At 36.8% G+C, this 25,678-nt stretch overlaps 1 protein-coding gene and 1 non-coding gene across 2 annotated transcripts; both read left to right on the plus strand.

Annotated features, from left to right (window-relative positions):
* Positions 1 to 12,971: 12,971 nt before the first annotated feature.
* trnastop-uca lies at positions 12,972 to 13,058 on the plus strand. The gene has a single exon. It is a non-coding gene; the product is annotated as a tRNA-Sec (tRNA).
* Positions 13,059 to 15,905: 2,847 nt separating this feature from the next.
* LOC121317344 (39S ribosomal protein L33, mitochondrial) lies at positions 15,906 to 24,373 on the plus strand. Its single transcript, XM_041253178.1, has 4 exons — positions 15,906 to 15,997; positions 23,200 to 23,218; positions 23,405 to 23,511; positions 24,002 to 24,373. The coding sequence occupies exons 1-4, from the start codon at positions 15,976 to 15,978 to the stop codon at positions 24,049 to 24,051; spliced, it is 198 nt and encodes a 65-aa protein (XP_041109112.1). The 5' UTR covers positions 15,906 to 15,975; the 3' UTR covers positions 24,052 to 24,373.
* The last annotated feature ends 1,305 nt before the right edge of the window (positions 24,374 to 25,678 follow it).

The following is a 25,678-nucleotide window of genomic DNA, read 5'->3' on the forward strand; positions in this document are numbered from 1 at the left end:
TACACTGTGTGGTCTGTATCATGAGATAACATCGCTTCTTGGTGATAACACACACCCTGTCGTATATTATTTCTTAATTATTACTAATTTGGACAATCATATCACTGGAAATGAAATGACAACCAATGAATTTAAAGAAAATAGTATGTGTAATAAATTATACAATTAAAAGTCGCCTTACATCTGCCACTTCCGCCCAGTTTGTGTTGGTATATGGACTTGGTATTGGGTAGAGTCCAGTGAAAGATGTATGGACCCGGACCCTCTGAAACGAGCATCAACTGACGGTTTCAGAGCCTTAGAAATCCCTTTGATTCAGTGGTAACCCCACTGTAATTAATATCTAATTTTAAACAAATGTTTAAAGACCTGACATTGAATCTAATATTAAATATGGCAACTCAATATTTTAGTGTAAAACTGAAATAAATAAAATTAAAAAAAAAATAGATTGTGTACATTGTTAATACAAACTGAACCGTGACAGCACTCAGCACATCTATATTTGCACCATAAAAGAAAATCTCTTGCCGCCATTCATTGCAATTTTCCATTTTCCTGGTTATTTCTATGGCATATTTCACGTCTGAAATTAAAAAGATGTTATTCCAAAGGTGATTGGCTACTCTTGTAATTATGCTGCATGACTTTAAAATGAGGAGCCCTTACGCAGGGACTACTGTAAAATGACCAGCCCCTGCATAGAAAATACGTAGTGCGTTTACATTTATTTAGAATACATAGTATTTTATGTATTCTTATTGGTCCAAATCAATATGTGCACTAAATATTTGAAATGTGTATTAAATTGTGTGTTTTTGACCCAGATGGCCTTCCATACTCCATAACGTGCCTACCCCAGTTATAAAGCAGTTACTCTAAAACTTAGTCCCGTAACCCCGTTCCTTACTTGTATAAGTGTAGCCTGCTCAAAGGGAAAACAAGAGAAGACACTCTAGTGGTGAAAGTCAGTCATTGCACTGTGAAATGTTAAAGCTTGCTTGATTTAAAATTTAAAAAGGGGATGTGGTGCTTTGTGGACTTCCTGTCACTGATCTAAAAATAGGCAGCAATAAGACTCATTTTCCATCATCAATTCCCCCTTTCTTTGTTTAAAGTCTTGTGACCTAACAGTAAATAGCTCAATGGCATTACTTCACTTATTTATTGTGAGAAAGTTAAAGTGACATAATCTTAGCACTTGTATCATTTTCCATCTTTAATTCATAGTGGTGAAGGGGGGGGGGGGGGGGGGGGGGCAAGGTCCAAGCTTTTAAACAAATATCTCACGAAGTAAAAGTATGCACAGAGTATACTGTAACTGAACATTATGTGCTATACAAGATATAGACTACAACGAGTACCAAGCAGTCATGATGAAAGTGACTTACGATGTATTTCTACTCTTTCTAAGTTATATTGGGAATGAATTACCTGTTGCTAAGGAAACAAAGTACTTTTGCATGTTAACTGTGATAGGTGCAGTCAGATAGGTATCAATTACAGAGCTTGTAGCAAGACCAATGGATTAACCAGTTTGGCCATCAGCATCTCTTCATTTACTAACCAGTAAAATTAGTCTCATGAGGGTTCAACGACCTTGGTGAAAAAGCTTTTAAGACAGCCTTCTCTATCAGAGGTTATAGCTGGAGAGAATTGATTTTCCATCCGTAAGAAGCTGCCACCATGGGCTGCTTGGTGCTAAATGGATATAGTTTATACGCTTCCAATAATGGTCTGATTAAAATGAGTCTTATTCTCTTATTAGCTCAAACAATATCATCAACTTTCATTATGATGAGACCTTTGCTTTATATATCCTGGATATGCAGATTTAACACAATAGTTAAACAAATAAAAAATAATTATCTTCAACACCAGAAAGGGTGCACCAGAGATAATGTTGGTATTGATAGAGCTGAGTCTTGGTTATCACTCTTCCGACAAGAAAGATGTAAAACACTTCTAGTGACCTTTACTCTGGGTAATCTGCTTGCACACAACATTCACTGAAATTATGTGATGTACAAATAAAAGGGTCACATGTGGGGGGCACAACTCTAATTTAGAAACAACATTGTCCACTGGTGACAAAACTTGGTTATATATGATCAGTTTGGTCAAATGCTAATCTGCATTGAAAGCAGTTGATGAGTAAAATATCAGATGTCTGACACAGTCCAGTACAGCAACTATTATCAATGTAATACGTTCTTTAACTGGAGCCTACAATGTAGACAGAACCACATTGTATGTTTCTGTTGCCCCTTTAGCTAACAAAATAGTACCATCAATTTTCTCCACCATTCATATCCATTTATTATATAGGTCAAATGTGCAGTTTTGAAAGAAATATGATATCTGGTACATTAGGTTAAAGAAATATCTGTTTGCAAGCCATGCTTTCAGCCTGTTGTAGTACTTCCTGGGTCATTTCATCTGGGGTGTGAAATTCTCCCCACCTCTCCCTGGCTTCTTCAGCTGCTTCCCCTACTGACTGACAGCCAGTGATATGGTTTGACCTGGAAGACACTGCTGGGGTGGAATTAACTATGCAGTGAATCAGCAACAGGTCAACAGGTTTCCAGTAAGGCAAGGCATACAAACTGAGAACTTAGTGTAGCACCAGATGCCTATTTTAAATTTAAAATACAGTACATGTTTGCAAACTGAACATTCAAGACCTGTGGAGCTATTGAAAGTGCAAAATGAGTGAAATGGAATGGAATTATTTTGTTAGGTACAATTACTCTAAAATTTACTCCATTGCATGACCTTTATTAATTACTGTTGTTCCATTAAAGTGATTGTTATTTAAAAAATTCAGTGTTCAGAGTTCTTGCATTGAATAACTTGAATAACAAGTTTTTTTTTGTTTTTGTTTTTTTTTTACAGATTCCATTTTGAAATCTATCTTGCATTTATGCTAATCAGAAAATGACAGGGTGAATCTCACTGGTTCACATTAAGCTACTTTGCAAACAGCTGTAGAGCTTGATCAAAGGAAATTGAAACACATTTACTTTTCATATATTTACTTATATTCATGTATACAATCATATATTCATGTATATAATCAGAATGAGCGTTCATGAGGGCTGTGTTTATTCGTTCACCCTTGTTGCTCAATAGATGCTACATATTTTACATATTTTTAAATGAAGAGATAGAAAGATAGACAAATAAATAGATATAGCTAGAATTTCACCTATGGCGTATACAAAGTGCAGATAAGATTAAGGGATTTATTTAATTATCTATAACCACTTGTGAGGTTTTGTGAGGACACAATTCCTATTCTCAAAAAAAAAAGTTTTGACGCGTCGAAACAACACAGCACCCCTTTAACATATTTGTGAAGTATTGTGCTGTTGAGAATGGTTTCTGGGATTGTTGTTGAGTGTCCTTGAGCAGGGGTGTAGTGCTGTGGGGTCAGCAGGGAGCACCGACCCCTCACTTCTTGGACTGGGAGAGCATCGCTTCCCTACTTCACGTGTAGAATATTGAACTGTTCTGCTCCTATTATATACATGTGTATGTAACCCATACAAATAACCATAAGAAACCCTTGAGAGATAGTTAATGAAAAAGTTTGAATATAGCGTGCCTCTGGTCTGGAAGGTAAATGTAACCTGTATCAACACTGTGCTGAGGTGTCAGCTTTTTACAGTTAGATGTAATAATTGCAACAGTTCTTATTTTTAGACCAATATATCAGAAATCAAGAAGAAAAAATAAGCTAAACATTTATTTAAAAGATAAAACTCAGTCACAACAAACAAATAAAAGGTACCTGTGGCCTTACACAAATCTTGTTTTGCAAACGGATGCACTTTCAAAACCTCAGTCTTATTCACTCTTAAGCAGCTGCAATGGAGTTTATTCACACAGTGGCCATGTTGGATTTGAAAATGAGGCTTGGTGTGAAAGCTACTGTAATGGCCGCCGCAACCACTGATACGTGGAGTAAACTGATGATTTGCGTACTTCCAATAAAGCAGGAAGAAATCGCACACAACAGATTGGGTACAGAAACTGGATCGAGGATTACATTAATGAAATTGAAAGTGATTTAACAAGCGTCTTACATGGCGATCAGAAAGTGAATACTGTACTGTGCTGTACAATTTATTAATTACAACTTTGAAATGGTTTCCCAAACAAAAACTTCCCAAAAAGATAGTATGCAACCCTCTTCACGAGGCAGCAGCCAGGCGGGGGTAAGGGGTTACTAGAATAAAGACAAAGTGCCTGTGGCTTACTAACAGAATAGGGGTTTCCCCTTGACTACTCGGAGAACCGCCCTCACTGAGGTGAGGCTGAACCAATCGACCTCCAAGGCCGAGAAACGAAAACTAAAGAAGGATAGAAGGACAAACCGAGGCTTCCCTGGCTTATTGTGTCGTCTAGTCGAGAGAGGGCAGACTTGGCTGACACCCTGAGGCTGCATGGAGAGCCTCGCGATCTACGCAGGGAAAAACAAAAGTGCTGGAAAAGAGAATAAGAAATAAACACATAAAGACTGGCATTGGTGGAAATTAATAGATTAGCAGGAAAGTGGAAAACTAAATATAGTTAACCCTTTGCGGTCCATTTATTCAGCACCTGTCAGGCACGTCAGGTCCAATTTATTTGCACGCGTTGTTTATTTTACATGTACTGTTAAATGTTTTTTTTTTTTTTTCCCCAAGTAAAACTGTTTTACAGGGCATTGCAATGCTAATTGACATCAGTACTGCATCTCCAGCCAAGCCCCATCCCGTATTTGCTGTATTTTTACATACCTCTTTATAGAGGTATGTATCCTCTCCTGATCACTCATTTATGACCAAATTCCTCAATGTGATCGAAGTCATTATTTTCTTACTATAACATCTCAAAAAGCTCTGCAAATTTTTGTTATATTCTTTGAGCGCCTAATGCTGAAGCAGCTTCCTCCTTTGTTTATGTTTGTTTGTCTCTGTATGGTGCAGCTGCTAGGACTATTGCTCACATTCAACCCCCCCCCCCCTTTTTTTTTTTTTGGTTTCATTCGGCTCCTATCGGTCTCACTTGACCATTGATTGGTTTTCTCGGCTTTTTCCGGAGAAAAAACGATTAGAGACCTGTGCTTTACATCTTTTCAATGATGTCAGACAGGGTCCGACATTGGACTGGAAAGGGAAAATCGTAATGTCGGACCTGGTCTGACATTGGACCTCAAAGGGTTAAAGTTATTTGGCCAGGGTCTCCTCTGGCCAGCGGGAACCTTCATCTCGGAGGGTGAAGCAAAAGTAGTTGCCCTCTAAGGTCGGGAAATGAGCTTCAATTGACCCCAAAAGAGTAACCCTGGCTCCCCGCAACTACGGAACCAATGCAAAAAGAGAAGAATTGTTAGTTAGATTAAGTACAATATTTGATTAATTACAATTATATATAGACTAATCTAACTTCTCAGCAGAGAGGGAAAAAAAAACCCTTTGGGAGGAAGCCTCTGGTGGTCCAGGCAGAGATGGCCCCCGCTCCAGGCATGCTAGCTATATACTTGGTTGAGCAGATCAGGGACAGCAGAGCGAATGTAAGATTTCACTGCAGAGGAAGACCAACATCACATTTAATTAAGGACTGTTTCATTTTAACTTTGGCTGCTGATGTTGTTGCACCTATACAGAATGAATAGGGGGAATACATTTTGGGGAGGAAGACCAGCTTTAGAAAGAGTGAGGAAAGAGGAGTAGAAAACAGTTTATTCTTATGATAGAATTGTTAGAGTTAATACTAAGAGGTTCGGATGGGTTAGAGGGGTTGCTACAAGAAAGATTGCGGGATAAAGAGGAATAAGGGCAAAGAGGTGTTGAGTTTGCATAGCTGAATGAATTGCCCCTGTCGTAGCTGATCTGTTTTAGAAATGCAAAGGAAAGTGAGATAGTGAGAGTTGAGAATGAAAGAGAAGTCACAGGAACAGAGACCCAGAGATGGAAAACTTGAGGGGAAGGGACAGCAAACTCAGAACAGTGAAGAAAACCAAAGAATGCAGAAAGACAAAAGGATTCCGTGGCTACTTTTGGTGGCGCAGAATTGAGAAGAGGTGATAGAGAATATCTGAAGCGATAGGGAATTGGAAGGGAGAGGGAGAAGGAAAACTTTTTTGCCATTCCACTAATGAGAAAGAGAACAGCAGGAATAAAAGAGAGAGGAGGACAGGGAATGCTCAGTAGGCAAAAATGGTGCTGAATTGGTGGTGGGAGTAGTACGCTTTTATTAATAATATGTAAAGTGATTGATTAACACAATTTTTTATTTTTTTTGCTGCCAATTGGCCCATTATGAATGATGAATACATTTGTATAAAATGGCAGATGGAACATGAATGAACATCACCACATAAACTGCACATATGTAAAAAGCGGCATCTTGTGGAACTGCAGAATGATGAATTGAAATTATTGCTGAAATTAAAACTGCCATCTGAACATTTGATGGGTCTTCCATGGAATCTTTTCTTGTTGAAAAAGCAGCCCAAGTTGAAAAATGAATAGGAGAAACTGCAGACGCATGAATCCTGAAGAAAGGAGTGTTGTTGGGAGCAGGGGAAGAATAACCTGAGGCTGAAGAGGAGGCTGCATTTGGACACAGAGAGGTAGAATGGGCGGTGGAAGCACAAACTCCACAAGCGTTAACGCGGAGACCACCGAAGAATCTTTTAAAGAGATCATGATCGGGCCAGTCAGTCAAAGTATTGTCCAATGCCAACATAGAAGGACAGCTTTGGCTGAAAAGGCTTTATGGTACTTATAAAAACTGGTACCATATTTGACCAAGAGATCAACAAAGTTAAATAAATAAGAATCCAAGCAGGAATTTGCCAAGAGTAAGAGTTTTACTCAGCTGTGGATCCTGTGATTTAAGAGTGACGGACAAATCTCCACAGTCGACTACCATGTGGATCCAGAAATTCTGAAGTTATGATAAGTATTGAAACTAAATTGACATATCTTCCTTCAATGATATTTCATCTCAGCTGTGGAGAGAGGGAGTGACGGTGAACTACTGAAGCAGAGGAGAATCCTGAACTAGATACAGTTTCTAGAGTGAAGATTGACAGCTCAAGAGCAGGTGTGGGCGTGGTTGAAGCAGCAGGAGAGGCGAGTGCTGCTGCTGGTGTCACTGATGAGGTTGAAATGGCTGCTCATTCCAAGTGAGTGATTCTGTTATCCAGTGCATCAAGATGATTAGGTGGAAAGAGGGTGAATGAGTTGCTTGATGTTGTTAAAAATCTGAAAGCGTAAATTGGAGGAAGTTCAGATGAAATTGAGATCTGAAGTGTTGTGGTAGCTGAATCGGGAGTGAATGGAAGGAGCACTGTGGGGACAGAGCATGAAATGACAAGTTTGGATCTCTGCTGTGCTTTTTGAGGGGGAAAAACAGGCTCGGCTGATATGGAATTGCAGCATGAATTAAATAAAGCAGCCCAATCGCTTACTTCAATTGGCAATCCTTTTTTAAACAGAGCTTTCAGGAGTTTGTCAATGGGCCAATCCTTGTAATAAAATTGCGCGGGAGAATCATCCTGCGATCTGGTGTGTTTAGAGCGATGAAGAGGAATGGCAGCGGGCACAGCTAGATGAATAAGGTTGAAGCAGCAGCATTGTCAGATCGAGGAGAAGCGGGACAGGCGGATTTGATTGAAAGTTTTTTTGGTGGATTATTTTTTGAAGGAAGACCGGAAATTTCTTCATCTGAGTCAGAAGAAAACGAAAGCTGGTTTGTTTTAAGGTTGGTTCTGCAAGTCTGCATGGTAACTGCAAACTGAAAAGCAAGTTGAGAATTATGAAGCTGGTTATAGTTTAAATAGGTTGACTGACAGATATTTTAGCGGAATGACTCGGGTGTGGGCGGCGCCGAAATACGCCAAGGTTCTACTCAACTTTAAATATATAACATACAGTACTGCACACTACTCTAAGAGACTGAGGGCTGAATGACACATTTTCTATGACAACAGGGCAGAAGAGCACAGCACACAAGAAGACAGGTTGTCAAGGGGCTGTTTGGATAACAGAAATGTTGGGATTATCTAATTTTGAAAATTGTACTGAATGCTCAATTCCCTGCAAGGAACATTAGATGGAGTATGGTCAAGGCACTGACTGGCTTGTCCTTTCATTGCTATTAGTTTAAATATTTAGTTGTTATTTCCAATGGATTTCTCCAGCTCCAAAGCTAGTATACACATCAGATTCAACAGGAAGGCTGCAACTAGATATGGTCTGGCTTGTAATATTTAAAGCTGTGGTCTTTGAGATGGGAAAATGCAGGATTGGAGTTAGAGGTTAGAACTAGGGTCAGGTTTCTGGCCTTCACATGGGTTTCAGTTAAACATTATGCCTGGTATAACAGGGGTCACTCTTCTGTGCTTAATCACTTTTCACCATCAGAAAATATGGTTGACCAACAGAGTGCAGGTGTTTCATAATTAGGAATACGGTTATACTTTGATTAGTATAAATGTGGAATTCATCTACTATACACATGTGAAACATTTAAAGGCTGCTATTTGTCTCCTGGTATCTTGATTCACATAATTTTTAAAGACATTTAACTGCTTCAATAAAGAACATCACAACATGTTATATTCTATTATTCCAAATCTAACACCAAAATCACTCCCTCTCTTCTCTCGCCCTCTCTTCCCCCTCATTTTTTTGCTCTTTCTCTCCATTTAATTTCCTTTCACTCACTCTCATCTATCTCTCATTCCCTCTCACTCCTCCAACCCTTCTCTCCCTCTCTGCTCTGACAGCTGTCTATTGCAGTCCCTGTCAGTCCTGAGTCCTACACAGAGCTCCTATTATGTCAGTCTGTGTGTGATCTGGCCCTTTGCATCAGAGTGGATGTAATTGCACTTGTAATAACAGTGTACCTGAGGGCTGCAGTCTCTTAATTAACCATGTCTCCTCATAGGATATTAGGAGTCCCTCAGCTTGTTCAATTAAAAGCCCAGACATGTGTGATTTAAACACATTGCTTCTGAGTTCGCCCTGGGATAAGGTAAAGTACAAGATTTGCTCCTGTAGTTGTGGGCTGAATCCAGTCCAGGATTTTAACTTGATATTATATATTGCCTCAAGGCAAACAGCCACTTTGAAGTACGTTTAGTAATTTATAAACTGTCGCAGAAACCCAAAATGGAATTGTTTTCCTGTAACTGAAGAGGCCCATCTATTATTTTTTGTAATACATGGATACCCTTGTGATGCTAATATTACAGAAGACGAGGTTCAGCAATATAGTTTTTTTTTTCTATGTCGTTATCCGATAGTGCTTCAGCTTTATTTGGATGATTGCCTTTACCTTGTTTTAATTTCCTGTTCCTCTCCAGTTTCTGAGCTATGAATGTATCAGCTTTACATCTTTTTTTTTTTTTGTGCATTCACATTTTGTTGATCATTAATGAACATTTCTGTACTGTGGGTATTGTCGAGTGATTGAAAATGAGACATTTTTTGTTTGAATTAAAAGTGATGGTCTCAAGGAGTCGAATGGGTCAAAGTTCAAGTATATTTACCTCTAGAGGAATTTTCACTTTTTGACGTCATTACTGTGGTATTATACTTTTTTTTTTCCCCAAATGGCTCAGAATGCAAATATAGCCTTTATCCATGTATTATATATATATATATATATATATATATATATATATATATATATATATATATATATATATATATATATATATATATGTATATATATGTGTATGTATATATAATATATATATATATATATATATATATATATATATATATATATATATATATATATATATATATATGTATGTATGTATGTGTGTGTGTATATATATATAGTTGTGTGGTATATAAACTGAAGTGTCAATGAATATGGGATATTAACAATATCACTGTTAAGGATTTGTCAAAATTCCTGTAGCTCTTATCCTGTCTGCAGATGTCACCTCATAGAGGACATACATTACAATAGTTTAATAGTAGTTCATGAGTAGAATCTTCATTTTTGTAATTCATAATAAGTAAGTTGTATTTTATTATACCATAGATTGCTGAACAAATATTACAAAGTCAACCTTTATTACTTTTGGCCCTGAAAGTAATCTGATTACTTGTCAATATTACATTAAAACATTTTTTTTTAAAAACTTACTGCAATAAGTTACTCAAAATGCAATCTGATTACAAGTAACTTGTTAATGGAACAATTTACTTTTAACAAGCTGCTCCTTAAACACCCCAGTTGATCATCACACCCCTGAACTCTACGATACTGAAGAACCCTTGTGCTACATTTGGTGGGTTGAATTGCATTGTCACTGACATGTTTGCATTTCCAGGCTCCATATATTAAAAATCCACTGATCCCATTCAGAAATGATAGACACTGTGTGAACTGTAAAATGCATGGGCCCCAGTTAGCAATGAAGGCAAAGTCACATTTCTAAAACGTAATAACATAGGCAGGAAAAGTTAAACTATTGATTTGAGTAGATTCTTGGCAGTTTTATACCATTAAGAAAAGCTGTATTCCTTTCAAATGTGCCTTTGCCCATTAGGCCATACTGTATATATGTGTAACTCTTCTATAGCACTGTGTTGTTATAGAGAACAGACTCCAGATCCTCTTCTTTCCTTATTGGTTTACCCCAATTTATTAAAGCTTCCTCTTCCTTTGTAGGTGCATCTCCCTTTCAGTGGTGGATGGGTCCCAGCTGTCAGAGATCTCAACTCAGCAACACCTATTCTATCCTTCTCTCACCTCACTTAATGAATTACTATTCAGGAGCTGTATCTGGCTCATTCTAGTAAATATGGCTTGAATGGGTTTGAACCAGGAGGTGGGAGACCCACACAGCTGATGTGGTTGCGTGGGCAATGCCACTTCCCCAGTACTGCCTCACCCTGACACAACAGGAATGAAATGCAATTAAATATACAGGATACTGCTCATTCAATATAAATCATTTTGCTAGTAAGTGGAATTCTATCATTTTAATGGAAGTTGAGGAGTTGTACTATTGGGAGTCTGGGGTTTATATACTATGAGGCAAACATCTTGTCAAATTGTGTTAAATACTAATCCCTTTGCAGATTAATTGCTGAAAGGAATATTTTTATGTTTAGGGAACATTACCTCAGCTGTGTTATTTTAGGCTCTGATGCTTAAAGAAGGCTCAGCTAGCAACCGTAGCATTGGCATAATAGCACCGTTGCTTGGCAACATTAAGCACAGGGGTGGAAGGTGGTCATGGATGTCACTTTTTACCTCAGAGCTAAATTTAGAAAAAGTAGCATAATAATTGGTGCAGCAAAAAACCATCTGCAGTCCTAAAAATTGCCAGACCAGAGAATGGAAAGTACTGAGATGGACGTGTGTGAAGTTTGAGCTCCATTCCTGGGGAAACAGCAGCGTGGTTGGGAAGCTGTGTGTGTCTGTATATAAATAACTGCAAAGAACAGCACACCTTGTGTGTCTTTATCCTTTACAAGAGAGGGAGCCTTAACCAGCAAGAGTTCTTTCTTTCTTTCTATCAAATACCTGTGCAATATTGACATGGGCCAGAATAATATAACCCCATAATCTGGGTCATCTTTCAAAAACAGAAAACCCTTTCACTGTTCCTGCTTGGCTATTATTTCTGTCCTTTGAACAGTGAGTTAGTAAATGTAAAATCTCTGACAAAAATAATTTAAATAAATAAATAAAAACGACAGAAATGAAAGCTGCACACATCACGTGATCATTGTACAAACCAATGAAATTCAGCTTTTAAAAGAAAATGTTTGCTGCAATATGAAGCATTGTTAATTATGATCTAATCAAAAACAACAAGAAAATGTATGAAAAAGAACACTGTAATAGAACATTGGTGTTAAGTGATTAAGCTATAAAAACGAAAATGTTTGTTTTTTTTCTTTTTTCTTGGAAGGGGGAGGTGTGTTTCTATCCCTAGGGGGCTACACTGGATCTGAGAGTGACATCATTAGTGACACCCATATTCCTCCTTCCTTGGTAACGAGATGACCTTTGTTGCTCTTAAAGACACAGGGCCCATTAAAAACTGCCTGCAATGTCATCATCATTCCAATAGAGAGACTGAATAGACACTAAATACTATCCTCTTCAGGTTCTAGCTGAGAGGTTGTCAAGATATATTGAAAAAGTGTGTCAGACAGATGCCAAATACCCCCCAGATTACTAACAATAAAGAATGTCTGTATCAAGTATGCATCACAATCGTTCAAGCTGTTCAAGAGATAAATTTTACTAGTTCAATCTCTCTTTCCTACTTTCACCTGAAGAAGAGAACTTTGAGGTCTTGAAAGCTTGTGAATAATTATTATTTAGTTAGTCCAATAAAAGGTACCACATCTCCTTCTCTTTGTCTACTAATAATAATACAAATTAAGCATGCTTTATTACTTGTTAAACATGTATTTCACATTCACGGTACATGGTAAAGTATACCTGTAAAGCGCTGAATACTAAAGAAAAGGAATACTGCATTTAAAAAAAAAAAAAGAAAAAAAGTGTTTTAAAAAAAAAAGAGGATCAAAAGGACCGATCTTATTTGGTTTTGCTTGTAAATAGTTTATGGCTCAGAATGGCTTATTGTTTCGAAATGAAAAGTTTATAACAGAACTGATGATGCAACAACTGAACCACGAAAACAGTCCAGCATCCTGATTCTTACAACGTTACCGTTTTATGGCTAGCCAATCCGGTTCGAGTTAATTTGCATACAGCCAAGAAGGAAGAAGAAATTAAATAACATAAAGAATATAATGTCTTTATAACATAGTCAGTACAAATTAATATTTAAGTATTTCTAAATAAGATGCGATGCATCACGTTTCATTTTAAAAAAATAAATAATTACACAAATAACAATTTAGTCACCATAACAAGGATATTAATATTTCACTGTAGTATATATAAACCAGAGACAACATTTATGCAATGCCCGGATGAGCTTCAGTGGTCTGGAGTGCAGGCTTCAAACCTGTAGCTGTCTAGCGACAGAGTGGTTCAATTCCACCTTTCGGGCGAATGAATGGATAGTTGGTTTTAAACCGTAGTGGTTATTTTATGAGGTGAGTGGCTAGCGCACAATTGGTGTTACCACTTGCAGTTTTTAACAATGAATTACTGACACCACAGAAGGACTTGTCTTTGTGATCCTAGCATCTTTATGAAGCAAAACTGGCCCCCTTATGTGACAGCACAAGCAACAAGACAAAACATACACACACATATATATATATATGTGTGTGTTTCCTAGGTTTCCTTTAGAGACATGTGAGAAATTTGACTTTTAAACAGTTCAGTCCCAAATTCAAGAAAAACCTCTAGCACTGGGGGTGGAACCCCCTTAGCTGCGAAGTAAACGTTGAATGTTTTTGGAATGTTGATATTCGCTATTATCACCTGCACATTCGACTTCCATATTACAGTATAACAATTATATTACACTGTTATAACACAAGTCGCAGTCCTGTGAATGCTATCAATGGGTTTAATAAGGTGTTATATTTCAATACCAATTATAAAGTTCCTTTTTCTACTAGTCCAGTCACTAATATGATTACCTGCCAGTGCGTGCAATGGACGTTCGAGACGACATCGAGTACTTTCGTTTTTTTTTCGACTACCTACTATCTCTTTATGACTATACTATATATATATATATATATATATATATATATATATATATATATATATATATATATACTAGAGAGCTTTTAAATCAAGAGAGCATTTTAATCCTACAGTCACTCACACTGACAAACTACGAACTATATTATTTCAGTAATGTTGTTTTTTTTTTGCTTTTTTTTCCCTCACTTCTGAATCTGTGACGCAAAATGATGTAACCGATTAATCTCGTTAATCCAGGGAGCCCTCGGCTCACCGCAGACCAGCGACCCCTGTAGTCTGGCAGGGCGCCTGTGGGTTTGCCTGTAAACGGCCCAGAGCTGCGTTATCTTCTGACGCTATTGCTCTGCTGCACCATAAATCTGCAGTGTGGAAAAAAAAAAAAAAAATATATATATATATATATAGATATATATAGATATATATATATATATATATCTATATATATAATATATATATATATATATATAACAGCCGACTGTGGTCTGCGAAGCCTCCTGTCGCACACGTGCAGAAGAGGCGAGGGAGACAGCGCAGAAGTGGTAGCGGTGAGCTGAGTCAAAAAAAAATAAATAAATAAATAAATAAATAATGGATATGTCAAATTGGATAAAAATAAGAAAATAATTGGCGATTACTAAATTTAATTGAAAAAAGGTTTTGGTGACAGAAAAGATTTCTGTCCTAACGGTTACTGACTGTCACCAAAATAAAATTAAATATATCCAAATGAGCCTGCAGCCAACGTTCCTGTCATATTGCAAAACAGAGCAATAGGCTCAGATAGCTCTTTTGTTGATGAGTGGAATAGAGCCAGAATCAGGTGTGTGCGTGTGTGTGTGGGAGGGAGGCAGCAGGGTTCAATGATACTGAATTAGTCTGGTTGACGTCTACAGTGCCCATATCCTGCCAGCTGTCTAGCTCTGACGCAGCTTGTCAGCCATGCCCCTCTTCTCTAGCTTCCCTTTTTCTGTTTCATTTCCCTCATCCCTTCTTCCTTCCTCATTTTATTCTACACCCTGGTCCCTTCCTTCAAATCCCTTTTGTTTTAGTTCCCTGGTTGTTACTGACGTCTAGGTGTAGCTATTTTACTGCCAGGAAAAAAAACAAACAAACAAAAAAAAAAACTTGGATCTACTGTTTTATTTGTATTTAAAAAAAAAAAAAGTCTGTTCATCTGTACATTACAGGTTTGTCAGAATGATCCTACAATGCAGAAGACTAAGTAAAACGCAATAGCGATGACCAGGAAGTTCTTATAGGGCCAAGAAAACTGTAACCTCAAATACGTTTAGTTTATAAGAACGAAAAAGACTACGCCTAAGACGTTCAATAAACCTGTAGTATGTTTGCAATTTGACTGTATTTTCTTCCACCAAATAAATCCAGTTGTCCTCGCAGTCAATACTTCACCTGTAATCAAGAGCCGTGTTTCAGTCACACCTGCCAAGTCTCCCGATTTTGTCGGGAGACTTCTGATATAATGGCGTGATCTCCCGTCTCCCGGTGAGACGCAGACGCCTGCTAATTTAGATTGCCAATTGTAATGAATTAACTATACATTTTCTGTAATTTAAAAAAAAAAATGTCTGTGTTTACCAAAACACACTAGCAACACAGGATACTTGGGGTCCAGTGGTTAAAGAAAAGGGCTTGGGTCCAGGTTCAATCCCATCTCACCACCCGACTCCCTGTGTGTGACCCTGCGCAAGTCACTTTATCTCCCTGTGCTCGGTCCTTCGGCTGAGACGTAAAACCGAGGTCCTATTAAGTGACTGCAGCAGCAGCAGCAGTTTGATGCATAGTTCATTCACCCCTTAGTCCATGTAAGATCGCTTTGGATAAAAGCGTCTGCTAAGTGATAATTAAAAATAAATCAATACAGACGTATACAAATAATAAAACTAAAGATAACAGTGAGAGTATGGCTATTTAAATAAACATTAAAATAACCTATATTTAAATTGTTCAATTAGTTTGATCAATCTGGTCTCCCAATGGAAAACAGAATTAATTATTAAACACAACCTGAATTATTAAACAATGAATCCCAAAATGCATTTCTATGCTGTTAATTTGCTGAGTACACTGCTAGTTTTGTACGTATATAAAAAATATGAATACAAAATATTAAAACCGGGACGATTAAACACTTTTACTGTTTCGTACTGCCTACTGGGACAAAAAAAAAAAAAACTACGATTGAAAACTTGAATTTTAACCGGTAGTAGTTGCGTATTGAACCAGGAAGTTGTTGTGCTTCATGTCCTCAATGTGACTTCTGATGTAAGAGGCTCCTTTTCTGCAAACATGTTTCTGACATCGGTAAACTGTGAGTACACAGCAAAATCCAATTACAGCTAGCAGATTACAAAAACAACAACAACAACAACAAAAAAAAAAAACACAACAAAAACCTGTTAAAGTGATCTTTACGTTAATTGTATTATGAATTAGTAAGCATGATTAGTAGTGTGATGGATACGTTATTGTGCTGAATATCTGCATTGTACCGGCTGCTATCTTCTACCCCTGTTAGAATTAATAACATAGCAACGTTTAATGTACAACTCAATCATTTATTTTATTGTACTGATATAGTGCTAGTACATTCCTAACGAACCCCCAAACAATACCCATATTTCAACTTAAGAATGTGGGAGCAGTCAAGTTTAGTTATCACCACTTACAGTTTTCCGATAAAGGCCATTTCAAAGCTACGTCATATGTAACTTGTTTTTATCATGTCGAGAGTATAGGAACATCCCCAAGTTGTATCCAGCGCAGTCATTTACGTTCTGAATGCCTTAGATCAGCGGTTTTCAACCTTTTTTTCAAACTGTGCCCCTTATATGTGGAGGTTTCAGCTGAAGTACAATTTTTGCTCTACTGAATGTATTATTATTATTATTATTATTATTATTATTATTATTATTATTATTATTATTATTATTTGTTTATTAGAAGACGCCCATATCCAGGGTTACTTACAGTCGTTACAAAGTGTCACAATACAAAATATCACATGGCAGATACAAGCAGTTATAAAATACAATAAAATCTGTGGAAAGAGCAAATTCAAATGAAAGAAAAAAAAAATACAGTCTACAATTACGTTTAAGAGCGATTACGACTGAGCAGTTATAAGAGTAAATCTAATTAGGAGCAAGTAGTAAGTACAATAAATATATAAGAACGATTTCAACAAAATGGAAATATGGTTACCTTTAAGAGTAAAAACAAGTACAGTATACAGAAAATATAATTATGATTGAGAGCAGTAGTAGAATACAGCAATGTGTGGATTAGTTAAGCACAAGTACAAGATGCCATATAGTCCAGTACAGTGAGGTTTACAGATGCTGTAGACAACTGAACATGTGTGTCTTGAGGAGGTGCTAAATGTTTACTATATCAAAAGATAAAACTAATAATAGACTAAAAAAAAAAAAATCTGAATTACCCAAAGAAAACAAGCTTTCTCTTCATACAGCAGTAGCTGCTACTTCTGGGGCTGTGCGAGGCTTCATTTTTGTCAAGCAAGTGCTTCTGTGTGCATAAGGGAATTCAGTGCTGCTTCTGGGGCTGTTCGAGGCTTCATTTTTGTCAAGCAAGTGCTTCTGTGTGCATAAGGGAATTCAGTGCTGCTTCTGGGGCTGTGCGAGGCTTCATTTTTGTCAAGCAAGTGCTTCTGTGTGCATAAGGGAATTCAGTGCAATTCTAAATGCTGCAGCAGCAGGCCTTGCAGAAACAAATCCAGTGACTTGTGTGTTAAGAAACAAAAACATTTAAGAAGCTTTTTTTTTTTGTCGTCAAAAAGCTCTCATTCTTTATTGCACACGCGCGCCGCTGTCTGGTGCTGATCGGGTCTGCATTGTCTAAATAACAAGACGAGAATATTCTGAACGTTTTTGCAAACTTGCTTGAAGTTTAATGTTTGGGGTCATTATCCTCCTAAATTGTTTACTCTGACCCCCTTGCAAGTGAGGCCACAGTCTCAATGGGTTAACTTCTTCCATAAATAATAAATACATACATAATGAATCAATGATCTGTATCTTATAAATATCATTTACTGCTCTTATGTTCATTCAATTAAATTAAAAAAAAAAATGTATTAAAACATTTGTATTTCACTTGATGCCCATTTTTAACACCCGCAATTAACTACAGATTGAGCAGCAGCTTTAAAAGCTTATTTGGTCTTTAATTGTTTGATAATTTCCATTTCACAATTTGATCAAAATAATTTGTTCAGTAATCTTTAATAATTTTAATAATTATTAATAATTTGATAATCTGTCAGCGCTGAAATCGCGAAATGGTTAATCCTGACTATAAGTGTAACATGATACAATGTCAAAAATCAATAGTTGAAAGGACTGTGTTTTAAAATAAGCAGGTTACAGTTAGATGTACTATAGTTGGTTTTGTTTGTACAGTACTATATTTAACATAAGTATTTTAATTCAGAAATTGTGATTCTGAAAATATCACTTGCCAAAAAGAGATGACACGTGGACTGTAATACAGTACATACTTTTAAATCCGATACATATTGTAGCATTATGTAAAATTCCCCATTAACGACCCAACAGCAAAATGTTAGCCATGCAGACAACTGCATAAAATGTAAAAGGCAATGCAGTTTAGCAAAAAAAGAACAAGAGTTTACAGAATTAAAACAGTATCCAAATTCAGTATTCAGAATTGCAGAACATAGTGCTCAGTAAGGCCCTAATGTCACAGTTCACTTGCAAATGAAAATGCACAAAAGCAACTAAAGATAACAGATTTAAAAAAAAAAAAAAATGCATCAGTATCCAAGACTGTTTAACTGTTTTACATTACCGTAGCATGTCTTGATCGCTTTGTTTTTGCTGCATTTTCATGTGAAATTGGAGGAAGCGCTGTGTAATACAATAAAGACTGGCATGCGACAAAATAAAACACAAAAAAAACCTAGGGGTGCTGGGGGTGCGGCAGCACCCCCTGGCTTTGCATGGCTTCCATCATATACAGGGGTTACAGTTTTAGTCAATGGCTTTCAGCACTCCCACTTTAAAAATTGTTCCAGCACCACAGGCTGTGGCGGATAAACAAATAGATTGTAACATTGAAGAGATGGGCTTTGCATCAGAAAACTGGTGACAGAGTCAGAAATCACGTGTGACGGGTTAGTGCATAAATTTGTTACATATATATATATATATATATAAAATGGGAATCGATTTGTTTCTTAATACATGGACGACAAAACGAGACAGATGTGTATCTCAGTGTCGTATGTCCGAGTGCTGACTGTATATATAAATGCACACATATGCATACACATACATATATAAATAAAAATAAACTGTGACAAAAATAAATAAATGTGACATTTGCGTCCCCATGGTTCCTTTAACAACCGTATGGATTTTCAACTTCCTATGCCCTACTGTTTGTGAGATATGGTGTGTTGATGTGGTACTGTTGCACAAAAAGAAACGCAACACTCTAAGTCTGATAGATTTAATAAAATATTTTAAACATAGATATGAAACAAAATCACAGAAAATGTGAACAGAAATGCATATCAAAGAATCATGATAAGTTTTCATTACGAAACGTAACACACTGTCAAAATGAAAACATTACAAAAGATAGTATCGGGTATGACCTCCCTGAGCATTAACACAATCCTGGCAGCGTTGATGCATAGACCTGATCATCCTCTGGATAGACTGCTGTGGGATGTTCCGCCACTCTTCCTATGCAGCTGCAGCCAGCTGGCGAAGTTTGGCTGGTCACAGTTGTCTCCTGTAGATGGCACTGGCGATTTGGTCTCACATATGTTTATTGGACTCAGGTCAGGAGAAAAAGCTGGCCACAGAAAGACCTTGACATTGTTTTCTTGAAGTTGTGCAGTTGTAATTCTAGCACTCTGTGGTTTCTCTGGATTAGTCTGTTGATTGTTGAAGCAGAACATCTCATTCTCCGGGCAACTTCTCTCACAGACAGGCTGCCTTCAATCCTGCCGATAGCAACCAGGCGATCTGCATTACTCAATGGGGCATGGTCATGTCTTTTCTGTTCTTGAGTTAATTAAAATCACGTCTTTGCGAATGGCCATTTATACAGATTCTTAATCAGCTGATTTTGGCAATTTTAACTCAACTGAAATATCAAACACCGAGCACCTGCGTTTTTATGAAATCACATGAATTGAGCTCAATAAGCTATTGCTGTAAAACTTACTGTTGTGTTTTTATTGTGCATCAGTATGTGTGTGTGTGTGTATATATATATATATAGGGCGGCACGGGTACCTGAAAACCAGTGTAATACCTGGGTTTTAAATTATCTGACGCTACCCGGGTCTCTTTACTATCCGGGTTTTGGTTTATTAATTTGAGAATTTAAAGAAAATGTGAAAAATATGACAATACAGTTGTAAGTGCAGGTCTCTGGTTGGCATAATAAAGACAATGTTAAAACAAGCTTTCGCATTAGGCCTTTCTTAACTGACAGGATATCAGTGTTTTACAGAAAACAAAAACACACAGCGAGCTGCAAGTACATCTAAATATTAATAACTGTGATGACTGTTCTTCTTAGGAACTAAATCAGAAACAAAACAACATCACAACAGGGCTCTACAGTGCCACTAATTTGGTCTAATTTGGTCAAAATGTACATTTTAATTTAGGTGCACACGTGCCTCTAGAAAAACTCATTTATTGGTGTCCACTGCCCACTGTTAATCACACATTAAAAACTACAAATTCCACACCCCGCCAGTTTTACTAACTTACCATTGCGATGGCTACTAGTTTGTAGACAGTTTAAAAACTTGTCAAACCAAGATGAGGAAAATAACACATTATTTTCATGTGATTGGAGAAGTTACAAAAGAAAACCGCGATGAACAAAATTCACATATGTCAGCATCTTTTCAAAAAATGAGCAATGGCGGTGGTATTCATTATTATTATTATTATTATTATTATTATTATTATTATTATTATTATTATTATTATTATTATTAATATTTCTGTGTTTCCAGTACTGAAAATGCTTACACAAGTCTACAGGTCTGATGGGACTAAATGTATGCGTGCTATGCAGTATTTAAATATGTATCGTGCACTTAAAACATTAATATATGTAAAAAAAAAAAAATTTTAATTATTTTTTTAAATTACCTGAAAAAGATCCAGGTATTTTTCACGGCGGGTACCCAGATCCAGATTTTCTGCCCTTACCAACCTCTATATATATATATATATAATCGTACTGCACATCAGAAACTAAAATATACAAAACAATTAAAAACAAAGCATTAATATCATACTGTTATATGCACACGCATTGCACAATAACACAAAGCAAATTAAATATCTATGCTGAAGCATTTTTTATTTTAGCCAACGAGGTGTTCATGTGTGGTAGCAATGCACTAGCAAAAGCCACAAGGCGGTGATGTCAGCTCCCTAGCAACAAGCCTTCTATGTTGGGAATGGATTCTTTCAATGCAGTGGGTTTGTGCATTTCAGAAAGGAGAGGAAGACTCATGAAATCTCTCTTTCCTACTTTCACCTGAAGAAGAGACCTTTGAGGTTGGAAAGCTTGTGATTAGTGATTGATTTGTTAGACCAATAAAAGGCATCAACATCCCCTTCTCTTTGTCTATCATCTCTGGACTGATATGGCTACCTTTTCATCTATAAACACAGAAAACAAATTCAGCCAGCTGCTATTGCTGTTACTAAAATGCAGCCATGCTTAAAAACTGTCAAAGAGTGAGTATCGTGATTATTATTTGTTATATTATACTTCTAAAAAATATCCAGGAAGATAACAGGAAGATTGAAAACAACAATGTTTCTGAGCAGCACAGAGCACTCTCAATAGGCAGAATCTCCAGATGCCTGCTTCACTCACCCTAATACCATCTATGACAGTGAAAATCCACTCAATCGAAAGTACTAACGCGATAGATTCTGTTTTTTTTTCTTTCCCTCTGCGGTTCACTTTGAGTTGCTAAGCAAAAATGTATTTGGGCATTTGTGTCATCTGCATAGCCCCTGCGGCCATTATTAGAAGTACCCCCAGAGGTACACGTATTAAACAATTAAATTACACAATTAAATGCGGTACTGTTACTATTATTTTGAAACGCAGACTACTGGAATTGGCACGGGACAAAAATAACAAACATTTGTGTAAATTGTCGCACATGTGCATCTCCTTGTTGAAAGTCACTATCAGTTTCAATGGACTAGATAACAGAGCTGGTGATAAAAGATGCTTGGTTCCCAGGTGTTTCTATCTCCAGTTTCTTCGTTTTTTTATTTCTGTGAGGAAAAGATAATATTGGCAGTGTTATGGAAGGTTTGTTTTCAACCCAACCCCTGTCTTTGACAGTCTTTCAAAAGTCATTTATGTGTATGAGATTTTAACAAATATGTAATAATCATTTGTAAAGTAAACAATCCCACAATCATTTAATTTCATCAAGCTCCAAGCAAGAGGGTACATCATTTAGCAACATAGCACAGACGCGACCTTTAACTTCACAAACTGACAGTTGTGTTAAATAAAGTGATAGCCTACGTCAATCTTTACTTATGATCACATCCCTTAGCGCTAAGGTGAAGTGAAGGATTGATGTACTTGACTAACTCTTAATTATTTGCTTGGACTTGGGTCATAGAATTCAACTTGCAAACAAATAAAACAGTGCCCCTTTTCAAAACGGACCAAGGGTAAACCATTATTTATTTGTTAAACTAATTGTTTATACAGTGTCTTGTTTTTCTTATCTTCCTTCATTTGCGGTCTGAATAGTTGGATATTTTACACAAAGCTAGATACGAAGAAACCATATTGGCTTTGACTTGGTCTTTAATTGCAGTTAAAAGGGGTATGCATTAATTGTTATTTTCAATTCCAATAAAGACTCAAATTAAAAGACATTGAAATAACTTTGTCAAAATGTTTGTCAAATATATTTTTCATTTATTATTACTGTATAGGCAGGGTAAATAATGATCTAAGCAGAGACAACAGGAAATCATACAATATGATATTAGGAATTAAATTGGGGAAGGAAACTAGATGATACAAAGAATTAAGGGACATTTAGCGACAACGGTACATTTATTACAGATTCGTCAAACTCAGACTAATGGCAAGCCCATGATTTTTGTGATAATGGTTCTATTTGAACACAGATGTTTAATCAACAAGTCTTAGAATCTGATACGGGTGACTCATTCTATGTAACAACTGTTGCATTTAAATGGAATAGCCTAGGAACATTACATTTTTTCAACAGGTTACCCTAGAGATATGCATTTGGATTATATTTGTCTATCATGTTTGTGCATTTCTTTATTGATCTTGTAGAAGGACTGTATACTGTAATTAAATGCAGGCCTAATGACACACTAATGTAACAGAGACACAATATTGCAGTTTCTTTTTGATCACAAGTGCATTTATGAAGCCAAAAAAATATTTTTCTTTTTTCTTTCATGTGAAAAACAGTGGCCAAGAGCAAATCAAAGTAAGTATTGTTATTAATATTTATTTTTATTATGAACACATACTTATTAATAATAACATGTGCCTTGGATGGTCCCTTATTATTAAAAGTAATATTGTGCAGCAGTTGAACAGGTTGGGAACCTCTGCAGAGATGCAGTGGGATGATTTGCAGAGCTGGTCTGACAGTGTGCTGTGCCTGTTTCAGGACACTTCTGGTCCAGATGATGAGTGCGGCCGGGACGGGGTACTGCTTTAACACTAAGAGGAACAGGCTGCGCGAGAAGCTGGTGTTGAGGAAACACGACCCCAAAGGTGAGGCAGGTGGGGGTATGGGTGATGGAGAAGGTCAGGGAACAACGGACTGATTGAACATCAGTAATCCCTGCTCATGGGGAGCTACCCTGGTAAAGACATGGACATGTGGTGTTCAGGGTGAGTCGTACAGTCAGGGGAGTGCAGATCGTCACTGGGAATTCTACAGAAAGCATTGGCTCTGGTGCTTCCTCAGGTTAGGGAGGCAAATATGGCAGAGATGGTTTCTCTTGGCTTGGTTGTGGGATTAGGGGACACCCAACTGACCCTCTGTTCATCTCAGCTGTTGTATGGATTGCTGCTGTGAGGGAACATAATTAGGGAGAAAATGGGAATAAAGTAATTGGAGGTGAATTAAGGTGTTTTCAGGCAACTAATTTCCTTTACATCTCTCTCTTGCTCGCTCTCTCTCAAGATATCATAAATGATCTGTACTGGAGGGTTTATCCATTGACTCAGTTTTCTTGTTTGTTTTATTGTCTTTACATAGTGAACAAGCATGTCCTTTTCTTTGAGAAGAAGAAGATCCGTTCCATCTAAAGCAGGAAATCATGATTCAGTGCAAGTGGATTTCTTTGAAAGAGTTCCCTAATCTCTGTAACAGGAGAACTGGTTTAAACATCTTGTTGTTATCATCCCAGTCTGAAGAGAGTGTTGGTGGCAAATCAAAGAGACAACAAATAATTTAAGGGGGGTAGTAGAAAGCTGTTCAAGGTGACATGTTTAAATGATAAAAAAAGAAAACCCTAAACTGTGTTAAAGTAAAAGAAGCACTGTTTTGTAGTAGTTTCTTGATATACATTACTGTGCTTTATTAAAGTAAATGAAACAAATGTAAAACACAACATACGAGGATGTGCTTTTTTTTTGTTTTAAAACAAATATGGTAATTTAAAAGGTAAACCATTTTTACACAAAAAGTTGAAACAGAAAAATGTTTAAATATATATTTTAAAAAATTGTTCACATAAAGATTTGGATTGAGCGATTTTAAAGCAGAAGTGTTTACTTAGCTTAAACATGGGCTAATCTTTTATCCAGACTACAATGCATTAAGTCAGTCATTTACTTTATCAATCAATCAACGAACAATGCAAATATACAAGTGCAGAAAATGATTAGTTTAGATTGGGAGAAACCCCTGCAAAAAAAAAAAAACAGCCAGTTAAAATAAAAAAAGTGTTCCAGAGTTATAGAATGTTATCAATGTCTGCTTCAAAACAAAAAGTTAAAAATCTATTCTCTCTACGAAGGAACACTTCCCTTTAGTCATCTGCATTAAACAAGACTGTCCTTTGTGTCTTACAGGAGACTTGTCACTCATGAAATATGTGTGTAGTGTGAATGTGTAGAAGAGATTCTGTCTAAAAATTGTTTTGAGTTCTGTTTTTTAGGTGACATTAAGTAATCTCTTGTCAAAGCCTGTCACAAAGGTATGGCCTGATTGAAAACACAAGAGGGAGTGTTCACTTTTTGCATACTGTATGGAATTAGTGTTTTCGGTTACTTTCCAAAATGCTTGGGCATTTTTTTCTGTCACAATATATATAGTAACTCGACAGTACTTGCGCTTAAGTTGTACCTTCTTTTCTTTGTTGTTTTTCTCCACGAAATCCTGTTGGTCACAGGCATATTCTTCTGAGGTTTTTGGTGTCTAGGCATTTTTTTACATTTCGCCACAATTTGCAATTTTGTTTTAAATCCTCCTTATCTAACTGTGAAATAGCTTTAAATTCTGCGAACAAGTCTCAGTCTCTTTCATTTTATATCTTGCAAGCAGTGTCTCCAATAGAAATGAATGAATTTGCTGCCACTTAGTAGTTAGGGTGGGTTTAAAGGATGCAGATCGAATCAATGATGCGTACAAGTCAGGAAGGAGGGACGTTGCCCAGCTGCACGGGAAAGGTAGTTTTTTTTTTTTTTTCAGGGGAAAGAGGCAAAGTCCATATGAATTGAGTAATTATTTCCAATGTTTTTCTAGTGTCTATTGGCTGTACACCGATTCAATTTTTTCTTTTAGATTTTTTGTATTGGGGGGTGTTTTATCTTTTAAAACCGAAAATCAGAAGCCCTACCTATGTTATATATATCCCTCTCTAGAAGAGCTCCTGGGGGAGGTCCTTCCTGTATGGGTAGGACCCCTTTGTTACCTCTGCCTGTACTCTCA

This window comes from Polyodon spathula, chromosome 6 (assembly GCF_017654505.1).
Source record: "Polyodon spathula isolate WHYD16114869_AA chromosome 6, ASM1765450v1, whole genome shotgun sequence".
Classification (NCBI taxonomy): Eukaryota; Metazoa; Chordata; class Actinopteri; order Acipenseriformes; family Polyodontidae; genus Polyodon; species Polyodon spathula.

Bases quoted from the DNA above. Each gene is read 5' to 3' on its own strand.
- LOC121317344 (XM_041253178.1), top strand. From the start codon at position 15,976: ATGTTTCTGACATCGGTAAACT. The intron at 23,512-24,001 runs GTGAGGCAGGTG...GTCTTTACATAG, and splicing joins GAGGAAACACGACCCCAAAG to TGAACAAGCATGTCCTTTTC.